General features: G+C 41.3%; 1 protein-coding gene across 1 annotated transcript in view; it reads right to left on the bottom strand.

The window, feature by feature from the left end:
* Window positions 1-278: 278 nt before the first annotated feature.
* The window catches only part of POLE2 (DNA polymerase epsilon 2, accessory subunit), a 32,995-nt gene continuing 12,531 nt past the window's right edge, over window positions 279-20,742 (bottom strand). Inside the window, exons 8-17 of the mRNA XM_021717958.1 lie at window positions 19,897-19,969; window positions 13,263-13,435; window positions 12,214-12,303; window positions 11,687-11,741; window positions 10,762-10,821; window positions 10,598-10,675; window positions 8,507-8,615; window positions 5,988-6,164; window positions 2,533-2,600; window positions 279-403 (exon numbers count right to left, since the gene is read on the bottom strand). Coding sequence (XP_021573633.1) covers window positions 385-403; window positions 2,533-2,600; window positions 5,988-6,164; window positions 8,507-8,615; window positions 10,598-10,675; window positions 10,762-10,821; window positions 11,687-11,741; window positions 12,214-12,303; window positions 13,263-13,435; window positions 19,897-19,969 — 902 coding nt within the window. The 3' untranslated portion in view covers window positions 279-384. The remainder of the gene's footprint in view (window positions 404-2,532; window positions 2,601-5,987; window positions 6,165-8,506; window positions 8,616-10,597; window positions 10,676-10,761; window positions 10,822-11,686; window positions 11,742-12,213; window positions 12,304-13,262; window positions 13,436-19,896; window positions 19,970-20,742) is intronic.

Below are 20,742 nucleotides of genomic sequence, written 5' to 3' on the forward strand. Positions count from 1 at the left end.
TCCAGCAATCCTGCCTCAGCCTTCCAAGTAGCTGGAACTACAGGTGCATGCTACCACACCCGGCTGATTTTTTTATTTTTATTGTAGGGATGAGGTTTCACCAAGTTGCCCAGGCAGGTCTCGAGCCCGCGGGCTCAGGCAATCCACTCACTTCGGCCTCCCAAAGCACGGGATTACAGGCTGAGCCACCGAGCCTGGCCAAACTTTAGTTTTTAAGTGCAAATGTACTATCATTTTTTAACAACATCAAAATTTCATAAAATACAAATTTAAGAACGTTCTAAAGCTTGCCATAACTTTATTGTAACTTAACATCAGTCATATAAAATATAGAATTAAACATAAATTGGTGTATTTTGTTTCTTCAGATGGTCATTAAGAATCTCAAAAGTCTTGAAGTTTGCTGAAAATAGAAAAAAATTCATAAAATTAAGCATTTTAAAAACTTCTGTTATTGTACATTTCTTAGTATTTAGTTGCAGTTCACTAATTATAAAAATAGGTCAATACATGCATTGTTCCAAATTCAAGAGGAGACACCAAAAAATAAATCAGTATCATATCTCATTTCTGCTTCCCAAAAAACAACTGTATATCCTTATAAAAGTAGTCTAATTGAAAAAAAATAGTCTAACCATATATAAGTATGTGTATTTGTGAGTTTACACTTTAAAAATATACATGTGAGCCGTGCTCGGTGGCTCAGCCTGTAATCCTGTGCTTTGGGAGGCTGAGGTGAGTGGATTGCCTGAGCCCATGGGTTCGAGACCTGCCTGGGCAACTTGGCGAGACCTCATCTCTACAATAAATCAAAAAATTAGCCGGGTGTGGTAGCGTACGCCTGTAGTTCCGGCTACTTAGAAGGCTGAGGCAGAAGGATTGCCTGAGCCCAGCAGGTGAAGGCTGAGGTGACCAGGAGTGTGCCACTGCACTCCAGTCTGGGCAACAGAGTGAGACTCCAACTCAAAAAAAAAAAGTGTATATATATATATATATACACACACACACACACACACACACACACACACATATATACATGTGACAGTATTATGCATACTTCCTACACATTCCTTATCAGTAAATACATTGTTTATAATTTATTTCCTTTAAGGCTTTTAAAATTTCTGAATAAGTAAAAACATATATATATATAAGCTCTTTGCTTTTTTCTTTTTTTTTGGAGTTGGAGCCTCACTCTTTTGCCCAGGCTGTGGTGCAGTGGCACACACGCTCACAGACACCCCAGCGTTGACCTTCTGGGCTCCAAGGATCCTTCTGCCTCAGCCTTCCCAGTAGCTGGAACTACAGACATGTGCTACCACACCCAGCTATTTTTTATTTTACTGTAGAGAGGGAGGTCTTGCCAAGTTGCCTGGGCTGGTCTCGAACCCACGAGCTCAGGCAATCCACTTGCCTTGGCCTCCCAAAGTGCTGGGATTACAGGCTGAGCCACCAGCCCAGCCTTTTCTTTTGATATTATAAAAACTGCAGTAAAAACAACTGTATCCACTTTTATGCATAAGCTCATGTATACCTGTAGGATTAAATTCCTAGAAATGGAATTGCTGATGCATGCATTTTAGGTCTTAAAAAATCTTGTAAAACTGCCTTCCATAAAAGTTTTTACCATTTTTCCTTCTGACCAACCATATGTGGGAGTTTTTTAACCTTATTATACCACCAACATTGTGTTTTTTAATAAAACTATTTGAAGATACATGTTGAAACAGGGTTATTAACCTTTTCAACATTGACTGCATTTCTATGATTAATTCCTCAATATGATTTCACTAATATTTGAGCAAAAAGTTTATTCTTTTTGAGTCTCACTCTGTCGCCCAGACTGGAGTGCAGGGGCACGCTCATGGCCACCGCAGCCTCGACCTCCAGGGCTCAGGTGATCCTTCAGCCTTAGCCTTCCAAGAAGCTGGAACTACAGGCATGCTCCATCACGCCTGGCTAATTTTTTAATTTATTGTAGAGAAGAGGTCTCACCAAGTTGCCCAGGCTGGACTCGAACCCTTGGGTTCAGGCAATCCTCTTACCTTGGTCTTCCAAAGTTCTAGGATTATAGGCGTGAGCCACTGCGCCCAGTCTCAGATGATTATTCTTTCCCCAAACTTGCCTGTCATCTCAACTCCTTACCATCCCCAAACTCACATAGTGGTAACTCCTCACCATTTCTATGCTGCCAATTTAAAGCAAATCACCTAGGCTTTGAGAATCATATGAAGAGCAGGGCGAACCTCTTGGAAGAATAAGATCATCATGAGAAGTTGGCCTGTAAGAGAACTAGCCCACCTTTTCTTCGCTGAAGGGGTCTGAGATTCCCCTCAGCAAACAGTTCCTGATCTATTTTAGCACAAATGACCATTAAGTATGTACAATTCTATGTCACACGGCATTACCATAAGTTGAACCTAGTACATTTCAATGAAAATTTTAAAAATGTCCACATAAGCACAGAACGTGGGATTTTAAGCAAAATAACACCAAGAAAAAGCTTCTTTATGTTTTTGCAGACATACTTACCTATCTTCTACTATCTTATTGGAAGGATAAAAAACTTTGAATGAAAATCCACTTCTTGGAAAAGAGCCCTTTTGGAGAGAAAAAAAATCTAAGTAAATACTCAACTTCTTTTGTTTTTTTTTTTTGTTTTGAGTTCGATTCTCACTCTGTTACCCAGGCTGCATTGCAGTGGCAAACCCACAGCCACCCCAGCATCCACCCACTGGGCTCCAGCGATTCTTCCGCCTCAGCCTTCCAAGTAGTCAGAACTATAGTTGTGTGCTACCATGCCCAGCTAACTTGATTTATTGTAGAGACCAGGTCTCGCCAAGTTGTCCAGGTCGGTCTCAAACCTGTGGGCTCAGGCAGTCCACTAGCCTTGGCCTCCCAAAGTGCTGGAATTACAGGCTGAACCACCGAGTCTGGCCTAATTTTTTATTTTATTATAGAGACGAGGTCTCACCAAGTTACTCAGGCCTGTCTCGAACCCAGGGGCTCAGGCAATCCACTCTCCTCAACCTCCCAAAGTGCTGGGATTACAGGCTGAGCTACAGAGTCAGGCTAATGCTCAACTTTTATAAAATAATCCCTTTTTTTTTGTGAGTTGGAGTCTCTGTCATCCAGGCTGAAGTGCAGTGGCACAGTCACAGCTCATCACAGCTTGACTGCTGGCCCAGGCGATCCCTCCGCCTCAGCCTCCTGAGTAGTTATGATTACAGGCACATGCCACTACACTTGGCTTATGTCTCTATTTTTCACAGAGACATGGTCTCACAGTGTTGCCCAGGCTGGTCTTAACTCCGGGCCTCAAGCAGTCCTCCCACCTTGGCCTTTCAAAGTGCTGGGATTACAGGCGTGGGCCACAACATCCAGTCAAAATAATCCCTATTTTAAAAATCAAATTCCATGGTCATGATTTAAAGTTACAAAGATGTGACTATAAAACAACAGATTTATACATCATCTTTATAGAAAGAAGTTACTATAAAATATCTCTACTTGAAGCAAAAGTCTCCTGAGTTGGCTAGACAGCCTTATGCTAAAATGACTGGAAACTTACAGGAGCAGCTCTACCAAGTGTAAGAAATGAACAGAGGCCGGGCACAGTGGGCTCAAGCCTATAATCTCGGCACTTTGGGAGGCTGAGGTGAGAGGATTGTTTAAGACCAGAGGTTCGAGACCAGCCTGAGCAACATGATGAGACCTTGTCTCTACAATAAAAATCAAAAAATTAGCCAGGCATGGCGGCTCATGCCTGTAGTTCTAGCTACTTGGAAAGTTAAAGTGGAAGGACTGCCTGAGCCCAGCAGGTTGAAGCTGTGGTGGCCATGAGTGTGCCACTGCACTCCAGCCTGGGCAACTGAGTGAGACTCCACCTCAAAAAAACAACAGCAAGAAATGAACAGAACTCTGTAATGCTAAATATGCATGTGAGACACTCAGACATCAAGTTCAAGAAGTTCCTCCTGCCCCTCCCTCCAATGACAATCTGAGTTTGATGCAATCTCAATATGCCCCCAAGGCAAGTGAGCAGCCATCCCCCCTCATGCAATTGTCTCTCTGTTGTAAAACTTCAAAAGCTGCTCAGCAGAGGCCCTGTCTTTACAATCTTTGTGTCTCCAGCATCCAGCCCAATGCCTGGCCTATAACAGGCATCCATTAATGTGAAAAAGCATCAAGAAAGGATGAAACAATGTCAAAAGCAAGTTTTGAGTGTGCACAAATGGCATAAATAAGGCTAAAAAAAAAAAGATAACGGTGTGGAAGGTGGCTATTGACTCACAGGATGAAAACATAGAAAACCTTAGAAATAAGGTATATGTAAATGAAGCATTAACTAGAAGAATACCCCAAGTTGTTAAATTTAAAGAACATAAGACGGGCTCCATGGCTCAGCCTATAATCCCGTGCCTTTGGGAGGCTGAGGTGAGTGGACTGCCTGAGCCGCCTGCGGGTTCAAGACTCGCCTCAGCAGCGAGACCTCATCTCTACAATAAATCAAAAAACCAGCTGGGCGTGGTAGCGCATGCCTGTAATTCCGGCTACTTGGAAGGCTGAGGTGGAAGGATCACCAGAGCCCAGCAGGTCGAGGCTGCAGTGGCCGGGAGCGGCACTCCAGTCTGGGCAACAGAGTGAGACTCCAACTCAAAAAAAAAAAAAAAAAAATCAAATGATAAAATGTCCCCCAATGAAGTGTCTACATTCATCAGACTTAAGACTTTTGGGACTTGGGCAATTTCCAAAAATAAAAATCATCCTCAAAGGATGAGTATCATCAATATGTTAAAGAAATTGGGATATAGGCTCTAAAAGCAATTCCTAAAAAGGAATTCCAAGATACGTTACCCTGAAAAAGAAAATACTCATTTGGATTGATATGTTTTCAAACAACAGTCACATTAGTATAGTCACATACTATATAGAAGATTATGCTTAAGAACTTTCTGTAGATACCAAACTAATTCATTGCTTCATTAACAGTATATTTTTACTTGACAGTAAATTTTATTTTTTTAGTCAGAGTCTCACTCTGTTACCCAGACTCAAGTGTAGTGGCATGCTCACAGCCACCGTACCCTTGACCTGCTGGGCTCAGGTGATCTTTTCACTTCAGCCTTCCAAATAGTTGAAACTACAGACGTGTGCCATCATACCTGGCTAATTTTTTGATTTATTGTAGAGTTGAGGTCTTCCTATGTTTCTCAGACTGGTCTCGAATCCGTATGGTCAGGCAATCCTCTTATCTCAGCCTCCCAAAATGCGAGGATTACAGGTATGAGCCAATGTTCCTGACTTAACAATAAATTTACTAAATATGTATTTTTTTAATTCTAATTTTTTTTTTGGAGTCAGAGTCTAAGTCTGTTGTCCAGGCTGGAAGGCAGTGGCACACTCCCGGCCACTGCAGCCTAGACCTGCTGGGCTCAGGTGATCCTTCCACCTCAGCCTTTCAGGTAGCTGGAACCACAGGCATGCACCATCACACCCAGCTAATGTTTTTGATTTATTAGAGATGAAGTCTCGTCAAGTTGCTCAGGCAATCCTCTCGCCTTCGCCTTCCAAAGTGCTGGGATTATAGGCATGAGCCACTGCACCTGACTAAATCTGTATTTTTTTTTTTTTTTTGAGTTGGAGTCTCACTCCGTCGCCCAGACTGGAGTGCAGTGGCTGCTCCCAGACACCGCAGCCTCGACCTACTGAGCTCCGGTGATCCACCTCAGCCTTCCGAGTAGCTGGAGCTACAGGCGTGTGCTACCACGCCCGGCTGATTTTTTTATTTATTGTAGAGATGAGGTCTCGCTGCCCAGGCGGGTCTCGAACCTGCAGGCTCAGTCAATCCACTCACCTCAGCCTCCCAAAGGCACGGGATTACAGGCTGAGCCACCAAGCCCGGCAGTAAATCTGTATTTTAAATTTAAAGAAATACACTCCAAACTTGAAAAATAAATGACTGTATAAGGTTAATACATTCTTACAGGGTTTATGCAGAGACATTCCGTATTGGTCACAGTGAAAGGATCATATTTGTCTGCAACGACAAGCAGATCAGGCACAGGATACACTCTCAAAGTATAGTCATATGCCCAGTACACTGGGCAGACATAAAGAGGCAGAGGAGTCAGATGTCCTTGGGATAAGATAGTCTTTACAAACTACAAAAAAACACAGAACAAAGCAAAAGTCAGTCACTTGTAAAAACGAACATAGCTAAACAAATACTTTCAGTTTAAACATTAATTATCTAAAGGACTCAGAGAATCTGAGAAACAATTAGGATCGCTTTGAATCACAGAGCTTTGGGAATTTTGGAAAAAAAAAACAGTACACAGAGCTGTGTATTTTGGAAAAAAAAAACAGTACATTTTCATTTAATATTATATACCATAAAAATGACTCTCCCAGCTGAGGTGAGTGGATTGCCTGAGCCCATGGGTTCGAGACCCGCCTGGGCAACTTGGTGAGACCTTATCTCTACAGTAAATCAAAAAATTAGCCAGGTATGGTAGTGCGGGCCTGTAGCTCCAGATACTTGGAAGGCTGAGTCGGAAGGATCACCAGAGCCCAGCAGGTCGAGGCTGCAGTGGCCGGGAGCGGCCAGTGTACTCCAGTGTGGGCGACAGAGTGAGACTCCAACTCAAAAAAGACTCTACCAAATAGTCATATTGGACCAGTTATACTTATGGCTGTATAATAAACTCATTTACTAATTCTGGTCATGTAAAAATTGTTTCAGCCAGGTGCGGTGGCTCACATCTGTAATCCCACACTTTGGGAGGGGTAGAGGCAAGAGGATTGTCTGAGCCTAGGTGTTTGAGACCAGCCTGGGCAACTTGGTGAGACCTTGTCTCTACACTAAATAAAAAATTAGCCAGGTGTGGTAGCATATGCCTGTGGTGGTTATGTGGAAGGCTGAGGTGGAATGATCTGAGCCCAGCAGGTCAAGGCTGCGGTGGCCGTGAGTGTACCACACTGCACTACAACCTGGGCAACAGAGTGAGACTCCAACTTAAAAAAAATACAAATACAAATAGTTTCATAGCTTGAGTAAAGCAAGAATCAATATTCAATCTACATAAACTTCAACTATTATAAAACAAATAAAAATGCAGGATCTGCTTCTGTACTTCTCAAACGGGGGTCCATAAAACCAGGGACTAAACTGGATGTCAGGGAACCATGAAGGTACCAGACAAACAGTGTACATTCTTCTGAGGTGTGCACACCATATAAAATATTAACCCTTTGCACTTGGACATTCCCTCTGAGGGGATACTGTAAATCTAGCAAACCACTCGGGTCTCCCCTCTCAGGGGACATAAAGAAATTGTTGGTGATTATATAAAACAAACTTATGCAAGCACAAATTTATCAAAAATGTATGTTTCCTTGAAGTGTTCCATTCAAAAACACTGAAAAGCCTATGTCCCATTTGAAGTTTGTCAAGCTTCTGTTCAATCCGTTGAAAAGTGGTTTTTGGGAATCATGAGCACATCCTTCCATGTCTTTGAACAACAGACTGGACAATATATTACATATTATTAATGTGGGAGGAAGAACATGAAACTGCATTGTCTGCTCAAATAGAAAAACACCACATGGAAGGCGTTAAACAAATTACTATTGCACAGCATGTTATTGATGAAACTGCAATGCATGTCAGTGACTGTTTCACATACTAGAAAAACATAAGATAAAAAATTATGATTTTTTTGTCATAAATAAGTTCCCCAATGTTCAAAATTCCATTATAAGTCAAATATAATTACAAAAAATAATTGATTCCAACACTATACTATTTCATATGAAGTGATTCACTTTTTACTTTTTTGTAAAAAAGTGTGGTTGAGCTGCCTGTATGTGACCCACGAGATGGCTCTGAGGGCAAAGGGTTAATAAACAGGAACCATATGGATATTTTTTTCTGAGTCAGGGTCTCTGTCACCCAGGCTAGAGTGCAGTGGTACAATGACAGCTCACTGCAGCCTCAACCTCCTGGGTTCAGGCAACCTTTTCCCCTCAGCTTCCTAAGTAGCTGGGACTACAGGCATGCATCACCACACCGAACTAATTTTTTTATTTTTTTGTGGGGACAAGGTCTTGCTATGTTGCCCAGGCTGGTCTTGAACTCCTGGGCTCCTGCCTCAGCTTTCCAAAGTGCTGAAACTACAGGCATGAGTCACTACACCTGGCTAGTATGAACATATTGTTAAAACAAATATACATATTTTTAAAGTACAATCTGAGAGTTTTAAAGGCAAAGCAGAAAGCTCCTAAGAAACTTTCTGCTTATTCTAAGCTTTTCTTTGTCTGTTAGGGAATACTTAAGTAGAAAGCTAAGAAACACTACCTTATTCATACAAAGTAACTTAATGACAAAAGTATGTGCAAATTATTTTGAACCACAAATAAATGTCATAACACAAAGGCAAGTTATAAAGTAACCTAATAAAATTTTATATGTAAGATCATGGAATACGGAAGATTCTTGACTTACATGATTAGGAATAGCCAAATTGCTACTAGGAAAACGGACACAGTTTCTGCACATTTTATTTACTAAGTCTTCACGGAAGACAATAATTTCTTGTGTACAATACTGAATTCTGAAATGAAAATAATAGTTGAATTTAACTTCCTTGGAACAAAAAGAGATCATTTTAAAGGCAAAATGTTGTGCAATACAAAGCAATCCCCACTTCCCACTATTCATCGCAGCAAAAATTCAACCAGAGTCTGTCTATGCATCCACTCATTCAGGAGCTATGTATGGAGCTCTTCATATCTGCCCGCCCTGCCAGGGATTAGTGAACAAAAAGATCCTGGTATTCATGAGAAAATAATATGACAATTATATAGTGTGTTGTAAGATAATTAAATGTATGGGGAAAAGAAAGACGGATTTTATGTGGGAAGAGAAGGTCTAGGAGGCTGGAGTACTAAATAGGATGATCAGAACAGGCAGGGCTCATAATAAAGTGAGATGTGAGCACAGGCTTCAAGAGGGCAAGGGACTTAGTCAAGCAGACATCCAGAAGGAGAGTACTGCAGGCCCCAGGGAGTAGGAGCACAGGCCCTTAGACTGAAGCACACTTGGCACACTTGAAGGACACAAGGGAGGCTGGTGTGACTGGAATAAATGTAGAGGAGAGGAAATCAGAGAGGCAATAGAAGCCAGACCATACAGAGCCTTAATTACCACTGCAAGGGGATGGCTGTTAATGCATGACATGAGGGGCCCCATCTTACAGGATCAGAAGGGGGATGCCATATGCCTTACATTTTAACCCTGTATCAAGAATAGACCTGAGGCCAGACACTGGCTCATGCCTGTAATCCTAACACATTGAGAGGTGGAGGTGAGAGGATTGCCTGAGCCCTGTAGTTTGAGACCTGGGCAATTTGGTGAGACCTGTCTCTGCAATAAAATAAAATTAAAAAAAAAATACAATAGAAGAAAAGGGATAGAAACTGGAGACCAATTAGGAAACGAATACAGTAATTCAGGCCTCAGAAGACGGTCAAGGGTCATGGAGGTAGAGGTATAGAAAGGTGGCCAGATCCTGGATGTATCTTGAAGTCAGTAGGACTTCCTGAAAAACTACATGTTATTCCAGCATTTTGGAAGGCAGAGGTGAGAGGATTGCCTGAGTCCAGGAATTCGAGACCAGCCTGGGCAACATGACAAGACCTCATCTCTACAATAAATAAAAAAACTAGCCAGGCGTGGTGGCCCACACCTGTAGTTTCAGCTACTTGGAAGGCTGAGGTAGAAGGATCGCCTGAGCCCAGCAGGCAGAGGTTGTGGTGGCCATAACTGTACCACTGTACTTCATCCTGGGTGACAAAGTGAGACTTCTTAAAAAAAAAAAAAAGAAAAAACTACATGTGAGAGAAACCCAAAAGTTTTTAGCCTGAGCAACTGGAAGGATAAAGATGCTATAAGCTAAGATTGAGAAGGCCACAGAGCTGGTTGGAGGAAATGGTGGGGGATTAAGATAAGAGCTCACTTTGAAGTTGAGGAGATGATGAGTAAACAATTAGATACTCAAGTCTGGAGTTTGGAAGAAAGGTCAGGGGTGTAGAAATAAACATTGGGAGGTGTCAACACACAGATGACATTTAAAGCCTTGGAGCACTGGGTAAGTCACCGATGGAGTGAAAGAAGATAGAAAAAAGAAGAACCAAGGCTGACTCCAAGGGCGTTTCCACAGTAAGAGCCTAAGATTACAGCAAGCAGCTTCCATTGTAACTTGTGTTACAGGATGCATAATAACTATTTTAGAATCCCCATCCATAATTCAGGCTTCTCGATTCATAATTCAATAGTGAGTTATTTAAATGTAGTTAAAGCAACCCCTTCAGGTTCCTTCCCACTGTGAGAGCTTTTCTGTTCTCCCAGTAAATCCTGCTTTAAAAATAATAATAATAATAAACGTAGTTAAAATATTTTCAAAGTTTTGAAAATCCTAAAACAAAAATATTTTCTTTTTATATTTATTCATACCAGACAACATTCAGAGAAAAATGTTAAGATTAGAGTTAATTTTTAAATGAAAAAAGTATAATGCAAAATACTAATATTTACCTGCAAGGATTGGTAGTAAAAACCGAACATGGTACTCTCTGTCTGAATTCATTAGTGATGCTTTCAGCAAGCGGTGGTCTATAGAAACAATTTAGGTGATATGAATTTTTTTTTAAATTTTACAGAATTTTCTTTACAGTTGTAAACATCTGAATAAAACTTACCTTGGTAAAATGGAACCAAATCCGGGATCCTCTGGACCAGGTACAAACACAAAACGACTACTGTAGCAAAACATAATTCATTTAAAAATACATTATTGTAATACTACCCAGTGACTTAAAGAAAAGTTATTACCTTGTTTTAATTTTTAAAAATTTTAATTTCATGGTTTTAATAAGTGAGCTACTGCAAGTCTCCAGAACAACATTGTCTATAGTGTGACAGTAGAAATATTCCATATCTGCACTGTCCAACTGAATGCTAGTGAGGCTGATGGCTTGAATTTTAAATTTTATTTAACTTTAATTAAACTTTAAAGAGACACATGTGGCCAATGACTGCCATACTGAAGGGTAACATGCTAGACTCTTAGAATAATGTCACCAAGAAATTCAAAATATGTTGAAATCATCACCCTCCTTTTTAATACTTTTCACTCTATATATTTCTAGTACAGTGTAACACATATGATCACAATAACATGGTAATTTTATCTCTTAGCTCTCTTAATCTTCTCAACTTTCTCTTTCTTCTATTAGTTTCTTAATAATCACTAATAGAAAACTTGGTATTCTTTTTTTATTTTTTATTTTTTGAGTTGGAGTCTCACTCTGTTGCCCAGACTGGAGTGCAGTGGCCGCTCCCGGCCCCCGCGGCCTCGACCTGCTGGGCTCTGGCCATCCTTCTGCCTCAGCCTTCCAAGTAGCTGGAACTACAGGCACGTGCTATCACGCCCGGCTGATTTTTTGATTTATTGTAGAGATGAGGTCTCGCCAAGTTGCCCAGGTGGGTCTCGAACCCGCAGGCTCAGGCAATCCACTCACCTCAGCCTCCCAAAGCACGGGATTACAGGCTGAGCCTCCGAGCCCGGCTCTTTTTTCTTAAATCAAAATTGTTTGAATAAAAAATATAGTGGTAGATCATTACCTTTGGTGAATATCAGGGAATTCACATATTACGTCTGCCAAAGTTCTTAGGGAATCTAAAATTTTAAAGGAATATTAAATTTAATTTGCATATAAGGCCCATAAAAGTCAAATTGTTACTAGATTTGATTTCGAATGAAATTAAAATATTATGGATAATTTATCTTTCGAATGAAATTAAAATATTATGGATAATTTCATAACAATTTAATTTACATAAACAGAAATACTTCTTGGTTTGAGTTGGAGTCTAACTCTGTCGTCCAGACTGGAGTACAGAGGCATGCTCCGTGCCACCATAGCCTCGACCTGCTGGGTTCCAGTGATCCTTCCACCTCAGCCTTCCAGGTAGCCGGAACTACAGGCCAGCGCTACCTTGCCCGGCTAATTTTTTTTTTATATTGTAGAGACAAGGTCTCACCAAGTTGCCCGGGTGGGTCTCGAACCCATGGGCTCCCAAAGTGCTGGGATTACAGGCTGAGCCACTGAGCCCGGCCAACTTCTTATTATTAAATAGACACTCAATACCTTTCAAAGCTTGAACTTGATTTGTTCCATATGGTGCAGATGAAAAATTACCACACAAAATAAAGCAGGTTGGAGGTGCTGGTGAATAGCCTAAAGAATAAACAAGTAAATGAACATCACTTTTCTTTTTTTTTTTTTGAGTTGGAGTCTCACTCTGTCACCCAGGCTGGAGTGCAGTGGCACACTCACAGCTACTGTAGTCTCGGCCTGCTAGACTCGGATGATCTTTCCGCCTCAGCCTTCGAAGTAGCTGGAACTACAGGCACGTGCCACCATGCTTGGCTAATTTATTGACTTATTGTAGAGACGAGGTCTCGCCAAGTTGCCCAGGCTGGTCTCAAACCCCTGAGCTCAGGCAATCCTCTAGCCTCTGCCTCCCAAAATGCTGGGATTACAGGTATGAACCACCACGCCCAGCTAAGCATCACTTTTCTAGTCTAATAATCAAGTTAAAAACCCGTTAGCCATAAGTTTTCAATAATAAAATGTATTAGCTTAATAATAACTTATTTTAATAACATCAAAATAATAGTAATAACACTGCCTATTCATTGAACACTTACTATGTGCCAGTCCCTGCATTGGCTTAATTAAGCCTCAGAATGTCCGTATAAGCTGAGACTTAGGTTAAGTAACCTGCCCATGGTAATAGGCTGGTATTTAAATTCAGTTCTTTTTTTTTCCCCCCCTAAGAGACAGGGTCTTGCTTTGTCACCCAGGCTGAGTACAGTGGGGCAATCACAGCTCATTGCAGCCTCAAACTCCAACCCTGTTCTGTCAGACCCCAAAGCCCCAACCTCTTATACATTTTCTTATACTATATTAAGGACCAATTCTAATTTATCATGATACACACATATAATTGTATACATACATATATAGTTTTTTTTTAATGTAAAAACTAAGATGAAATTTTATTTAAAATATCTCATTGCTAGCTAAATGGTTTTTTTAAAAAATAGAAAACTTAAAAAAATACATTTTGAAAAAGAATTTAGTTTTAACACATGAACCATCAAGAGTTCAAGAAAGAAAAAAATAAGACTTACCAGAAAACATCATACGAAGTTTTTCCAATACTTCAACCTGATCCAACCAAACATCAGATATAAACACAAACATAGCATCTTTGTTCTCCTCTTCTAGTTGTTTTAGTTTTGCAGAAGTCTTCACAGATGTATTAGAAGGCCCTCCAAAAAAATTAGTATTTCCATAGTATGCCCTAGGTAGTTATAACATAATTATTATCTTTTAGCCTATGTTCTACTAGAGATATTTTTCTAATAGTTTTGCAAATTCAGTGTCTTTGTATTTAATGGAGTTATTTTTCAGTGTAAACAGATGAAAATGTACTATTTTTTTTTTTTTGAGTCGGAGTCTCACTCTGTCGCCCAGGCTGGAGTGCAGGCTGAGGTTTCTGTTAGATAGTATTCAAATTAAGTACTCATTTCTCTTATTTTCAACTACATGGGAAATTAATATCTGCTTTAGTCAGTTGTAAAAGACACAGGTATCACCCATTACTCAAGTATTTACTGCTTCTGTAATGCTTCCTGTCTCATTTTAGAACATTTAAATAACCTTTGTGCTTTCTAAGTGTTACAAATAGCACCAAATTAGCATGGCCAGCTAATTTTTTCTTGGTTTATTATAGAGGTGAGGTCTTGCCAAGTTGCCTAGGCTGGTCTCAAACCCAAGGGCTCAAGCAATCCTCTCACCTTGGCCTCACAAAGTGCTGCAATTATAGGCGTGAGCTACTGCACCAGGTCTGAAAATGTACTACACGAAACACTCTGAACCAACTTTTGTCATTTGTAAAAACAGAATCTAGGCCAGGCACAGTGTCTCTTGCCTATAATCCCAGCACTTTTAGAGGCTGAGGTGGGAGGATTGCTTGAGCCCAGGAGTTTGAGATCAGCCTAGGCAACATAGCGAGGCCTCATCTCTACCAAAAAATTAACAAATTAGCCAGGCATGGTGGCGTGTGCCTGGAGTCCCAGCTACTTAGGAAGCTAAGGTGGAAGGATTGCTTGAGCCCAGGAGATGGAGGCTTTGGTGAGCTGTGATTCTGCCACCGCACTCCAGCCTGGGTGGTAGAGTAAGACCCTAACTCCAAAAAAAAAGGGAATCTACCAGGATGAATTGGTTTAGGATTTAAGATTATAATCTATCTATGTCTATATGTACATCTTTTCCCAAGGAGCTATGGTTCAGTGTCCCAATCCATTGTTCATGGAGAATTTACAGAACATAACTACTGCAAATAGTGAGTCAGGTGTAACAAGCTATATCTGTATATTTGGAGAGTTTCTTTTTATGCATGAATACATGGGCCTGTATCTGTTCCCTTTTTTTTTGGCACTATAAATGGATGCATACTGTACATTGCTTTGTACCTGTTTTTTCATTTACTAATATGCAGTCAACATTTTCCATTACTATGAAATATTTATTGCATGATTTGTGACATTCAGTACATTAGCTGATTACAAATGTGATAAGTTCTATAAAGGAAAAGTGTAGAATCCTACAAGAGTGAATTTTGGGGAAATCTAACCTCTTGTGAGATCCTCAAAAGAGGCATCTCTGAGGTAGGAACATCAAAGCTGGGAACTTCAAGGTGCCAGCCAGCGTGGACTGGGTGAGTGGTGGAACCTAGCAGTGTGTGAATTACCCACTTTCCTACTGACCCTTTCTTGCTGAGCTTTGAATGAAACTGAGCTTTGAAGGAAATCTTGAATAAAGATTGCTCCTAATTTTTCACATACCAGGATATAGGTTAGTATATGTCCTTAATTCCCTAGGATTAAACATTCTTTTTTTTTTTTTTTGAAGTTGGAGTCTCACTGTGTTGCCCAGGCTGGAGCGCAGTTGCACACTCACTGCCACCACAGCCTCGACCTGCTAGGCTCAGGTAATCCTTCTGCCTCAGTCTTCCAAGTAGCTGGAACTACAGGCTTATGCCACCATATCCAGCTATTTTTTGATTTATTGTAGAGAGGAGGTTTCGCCATGTTGCCCAGGCTGATCTCGAACCTATGGGCTCAGGCAATCCTCTCATCTCTGCCTGCCAAAGTACTGGATTACAGGGGTGAGTCACAGTACCTAGCTCTCTAGTCATCTCCTAGAGAAGTAAGTTTATGACCTTGTTCTGCCTCAGCTGGGTACATGCTTGCTGGGTGACTCAAAATTGACTGGGTGTGGTGGCTCACACCTGTAATCCCAGTATTTTGGGAGGCTGAGACAGGAGGATCACTTGAGCCCAGGAATCTAAGACCAGCCTGGGCAACATAGTGCAACTTTGTGCTACAAAACATTAAAGAAAAATTAGCTGGCTGTGGTGGCTCACACCTATAGTCCCAGCTACTCAAGAGCTGAGGCAAGAGGATTACCTGAGCCTGGGAGGTCAAGGTTACAGTGAGCTGTGATCATGCTACTGTACTCAGGCCTGGGCAACAAAGTGAGACCCCGACTCAAAAAAAATTGTTTGCTGTTAACTGACTGAGGCTAAAGCATCATAAGTACTGATTCTGGAATTACACGTTTTAGCAAGAATCTGTGAGTAAGGAGAATCTACTATGTATACATACACTCACATATATCTAATATGCAGTCATGTGCAGCACAATGACATTTCTGCCAACAGTGGACTGCATATATGATGGTTTCAAAGGATTAAAATGGAGCTAAAATATTCCTGTTGCCCAGTGACATCACCGTCATATGTCCTAGCACAACACATTACCCACATGTCTGTGTTAACGCTGGTGTAAACCCCTATTGCACTGCCAGTCATATAAAAGTATACAACACACACTAACGTACAGGAAGTAATACTTGGCAATAATAATAAATGACTGTGTTGGTGGTTTATGTATTCACTTTTTATAGTGTATTTTAAACTGTCCTCCTACTTGTTTAAAAAAAAAAGGCAGGCAGCAAGCATTCTTGCTGCTGTTCTGCCCGTTGTGCCCTTCACAGCGTATCTTTCCTTTAATAAATCTACCTTAAGAAAAAAAAAAAAGTCACTGTCAAACAGCCTCAGGCAGGTCCTTCAAGAGCCAGCACTGCCACCTTGGAAGATGACAGCTCCATGCATCAATGTTCCCGAAGGCCCTTTCAGTGGACAAGGTGTGGAGGCAGAAGACAGTACTATTAATGATCTTGATTGTACAGACCCAGGCTAATGTGTTTGTGCCTTTGTTTTTAATTTTAAAAGTTTAAAAAGCAAAAAAAAACAAGGCCAGATGCAGTGGCTCGCACCTGTAATCCCAGCATTTTGAGAGGCAGAGGCGGGAGAACTGCTTGAGCCCCAGGGTTCCAGACTAGCCTAGGCAATATAGCAAGACCTTGTCTCTACAAAAAAATTTTAAAAATTAGTTGGGTGTGGTGGTGTGCGCCTGTAGTCCCAGTTACTCAGGAGGCTAAGGTGGAAAGATCGCCTGAGCCCAGGAAGTTGAGGCTGTGGTGAGCTGTGATCACTGCACTGCAGTGTGGGCAACAGAGCGAAGCCGCAACACAAAAAAATGAAAAAGAAAATGGCATAATTAAAATGGAAAATAATTTGAAACATTACAATGATGATCTCTTGACCAAAGAGAAATTAATGGTAATATTGGCCAACCACCTCTCATTCCCAAATAGTAATTTTGAAACTTGTATGAAATGAAAACACCAAGACAATGGCAATTTTGCTCTAAATATATTCCAAAGAAAATCTACTATACTGTAAAAAGCCACAAGCCACGTCAAAAACACTCAACTAGAAGTGAGCTGGTGGGATAGGGGCTTGTGTTTGCCTTAGAATGACCAGCACCTTTCCTCAATTCCTTTAACAGGAAGACCAGATGCTCTGCAAAGGTTGCCCTGCCAGTGAGTCACAACCAGAAATTGCTGCCTTTACATGCTCAGCTTATTCAGGTGCGCCAGGACTGAATTCTTAATCCTTACTTTTCTTTTTAAAATCATCACCACCACCATAGGCTCATAAAAATCAAATTATATGTGATTAGATGCAACCCTCTATCTTTTGAATGAAATTAAAATGGATAATTTCTTATCAATTTAGTTTACATAAACATAGAAATAGACAATACCTTTCAAAGCTTGAACTTGATTTATTCCATATGGTGCAGATGAAAAATTACCACATAGACTAAAACAGGTTGGAGGTGCTGGTTATTCAGGCATGCTAGGATTGAATTCTTCTTCTTTTTTTTTTTTTGAGTTGGAGTCTCACTTGCTGCTCAGGCTAGAGTACAGCTGCACGCTCACAGCCACCCCAGCGTCAAAGCGCTGGGCTCCGGCGATCCTTCTGCCTCAGCCTTCCAAGTAGCCAGAACTACAGGTGCATGCTACCACACCCGGCTAATTTTTGGTTTATTGTAGAGACAAGGTCTTGCCAAGCTGCCTGGGCTGGACTTGAACCTGTGGGCTCAGGCAGTCCTCTCATCTCGGCCTCCCAAAGTGCTGGGATTACAGGCTGAGTCACCAAGCCCGGCCTAGGACTGAATTCTTAATACTTACTCTTCTTTTAAAAATCATCACCACCATCATAGAATCTCAGTTAGATGGTAACTACTTTAATTCCCCCTGAGATAGCAAACTCAAAGGTTTACAGGCTCCAGGAAGGTAACATTAAATATTAAAGCAACAGGCCGGGGTCGGTGGCTCAGCCTGTAATCCCATGCTTTGGGAGGCTGAGGTGAGTGGATTGCCTGAGCCCGCGGGTTCGAGACCCGCCTGGGCAACTTGGCGAGACCTCATCTCTACAATAAATTTTTTAAAAAATCAGCTGGGCGTGGTAGCGCGCGCCTGTAATTCCGGCTACTCGGAAGGATCGCTGGAGCCCAGCAGGTCGAGGCTGCGGTGGCCGGGAGTAGCCACTGCACTCCAGTCTGGGTGACAGAGTGAGACTACAACTCAAAAAAAAAAAAATTAAAGCAACAGTTAGCTGGCACCAACTTGGGCACACATACATACCCTGCCCAAGGTTGGCAATCACTGCAGTATAGCTGTTGCCAGGTGAGAATTCAGGCGCCATATTGCCAGGTCCAGTTATTCAAGAGAACTCAGAAATCTAAACCTTTATGAGAAATCTCTTAATTTTTATATATTAGAAACTAATTCAAAATGTTTGTTTTTTTGAGTCGAGTTCTCAATCTGTCTCCTGGCTGGAAATTGTTCAAAGAGAACTCAGAAATCTAGACCCTTATGAGAAATCTCCTAATTTTTATGTACTGGAAACTGAAAATGTTTTTGAGTTGGGGTCTAATTCTGTTGCCCAGGCTGGAGTGCAGTGGCACAATCACAGCTCAGTGCAGCCTTGATCTCTTGGGTTCAAGTGATCTTTCTGCCTCAGCCTCCTATGTAGCTAGGACTACACGCCCAGATACTTTTTTTTTTTTTTTTTGTAGAGACAAGGTCTTTCTATGTTGCCCAGGCAGGTCTCGAACTCCTGGGCTCAAGCAATCCACCTGCCTCAGCCTCCCAAAGTGCTGGGATTACAAGCATGGGCTACCACACCCAGCTCAAAATGTTTCTTAACACCTCAAAGAGATGAGAAGAAAAAAGAGCTCTGTAGACTACTTTCAACACACAGGCCTCCAGCTACAGCTTTTACACCATCTTTCAGCTAATGTCCAAATACCTCAAGTGAGAGGAAGTTCAACTCCTCTCTGAGAAGGTCCTTTTGTAACAGCTCTAATTACAATAAATTAAAAAATTAGCTGGGCATGGTAGCATGTGCCTATAGTTCCACCTACTTGGAAAGCTGAGGTGGAAGAAGCTTCTGTGAAGTAGTTACAAGCTGCCTCTTCTAACTTTCCTTCATTAGAAGAATATAAAAATGAGAACTTTATATTAATATGGGAATTACTGTCTTCTAGGTGTGTCCTATCTCCCTTGTTTCACTTAAACTTTTCATTCCCCTATTGATAAATAAAAAAAGTAAATTGGAAATCGTTCCCAATTAAAGCCAAAGTACAAGGATGACACCAACTAACCTGAGTGCCAATCGGTTAGCTTTCTCTCTCTCTCCCCTTCCCACTCTCTTTCTTTCTTTTCTTGAGTCAGAGTTTCACTCTGTCACCCAGGCTGGAGTGCAGTAACGCGATCATCGTTCGCCGCAGCCTCCGACTCCTGGGGATCAGGCAATGCCTCCACCCCAGTCTCCTGAGTAGCTGGAACTACTGGCATGCACTGCCACGCCCAGCTAATTTTTTTATTTTCTGTTGAGATGAAGTCTCACTATGCTGCTCAGCTTGGTTTCGAACCCCTGGGCTCAAACAATCCTCCTGCTTTGGCTTCCCAGCATGCTGGGATTACAGGCACGAGCCACTGCACTCGGCCAGTCTGCTGCTTTTCACATTATATATAAAACCTGGTCTTCGAATTCCATTTTCCATTGTGCTTTCCATTTGGGCACAAAGCCTGAGACCTTGTAATAACTGAGATATGATGTACTATCTTTCTTCCCCCTATGTCCCCCTATTCACAATACAGACCAGGCACAGGGCTTGGGCTGAGGTGTATATAGGGTAGGTTTGCTGTGCCTCCTCTTTCTATACAGTCAGTGTAAGGACACAGCCTGTTGTAAGCACTGGGAGGCCTGAAATACTATCTTACATTCACTACTGCCAGTATTACAAATTCCTATAGAATTTAAATAAAACATTTTAATACCTAGTAGTACTAGAGGGTTCAGTGGGTGGAAATCCAAAGGCATTAACATGAAACACTTGATCTTCAAACCAACCTGAAAAAAGACAGTAACAAATCACTTTCATTTGTCCCATTCTCCTTCCTACTTGAAAGGTTCAAACTATTACAAAAAGCTGTAATGCCAAAGCTGTAGATTCACACCCGAATTAAGCACAGAACCACATGCCAACTTTATTTTATTGTATGTATTTTTGAGCTGTGGGGCATAAGTGAGGATTTACTGCATAAGAAGCTGCATGCAGCTGATGTTTGGGCTTCTAGATGGCCCTCACTCCCCCTGGTAATGGACCAGGCACCCATTGTGTCACACATGACAACTTTAGATCCATAGATAGTCTAAAGTCCATAAATAAAAGCTCATTACATAGAAATAGATTCAGAAGTAAAACATTTTACTTTTTTTTTTTTTCCTGCAGTAGGAGTCTCACTCTGTCATTATCCAGGTTGGAGTGCAGTGGCATGCTCCTTCCACCTCCGCTTTCCAAATAACTGGTACTACAGGTACATGCCACCATGCCCAGCTAATTTTTTTTATTTATTGTAGAGACAAAGTCCTGCCAATTTGCCCTGGCTGGTCTTGAACCCCTGGACTCAGACAGTTCTCTCGCCTCCACCTCCCAGAGTGCTGGGATTACAGGCATGAGTCACCACATTCAGTCATGTTTCACTTTTTAATTTCATAGTACATATAGGAGAACAAGGAAGTACAGAGATTAGGAAATGTTTCATTTTATGGACCATTTTATATCAAATCTATTTCTTTTTTTTTTTTTTTGAGTTGGAGTCTCACTCTGTCACCCAGACTGG

The sequence above is a fragment of the Carlito syrichta genome, unplaced genomic scaffold (assembly GCF_000164805.1).
Source record: "Carlito syrichta isolate Samal-C Ts95f unplaced genomic scaffold, Tarsius_syrichta-2.0.1 Scaffold311588, whole genome shotgun sequence".
NCBI lineage: Eukaryota > Metazoa > Chordata > Mammalia > Primates > Tarsiidae > Carlito > Carlito syrichta.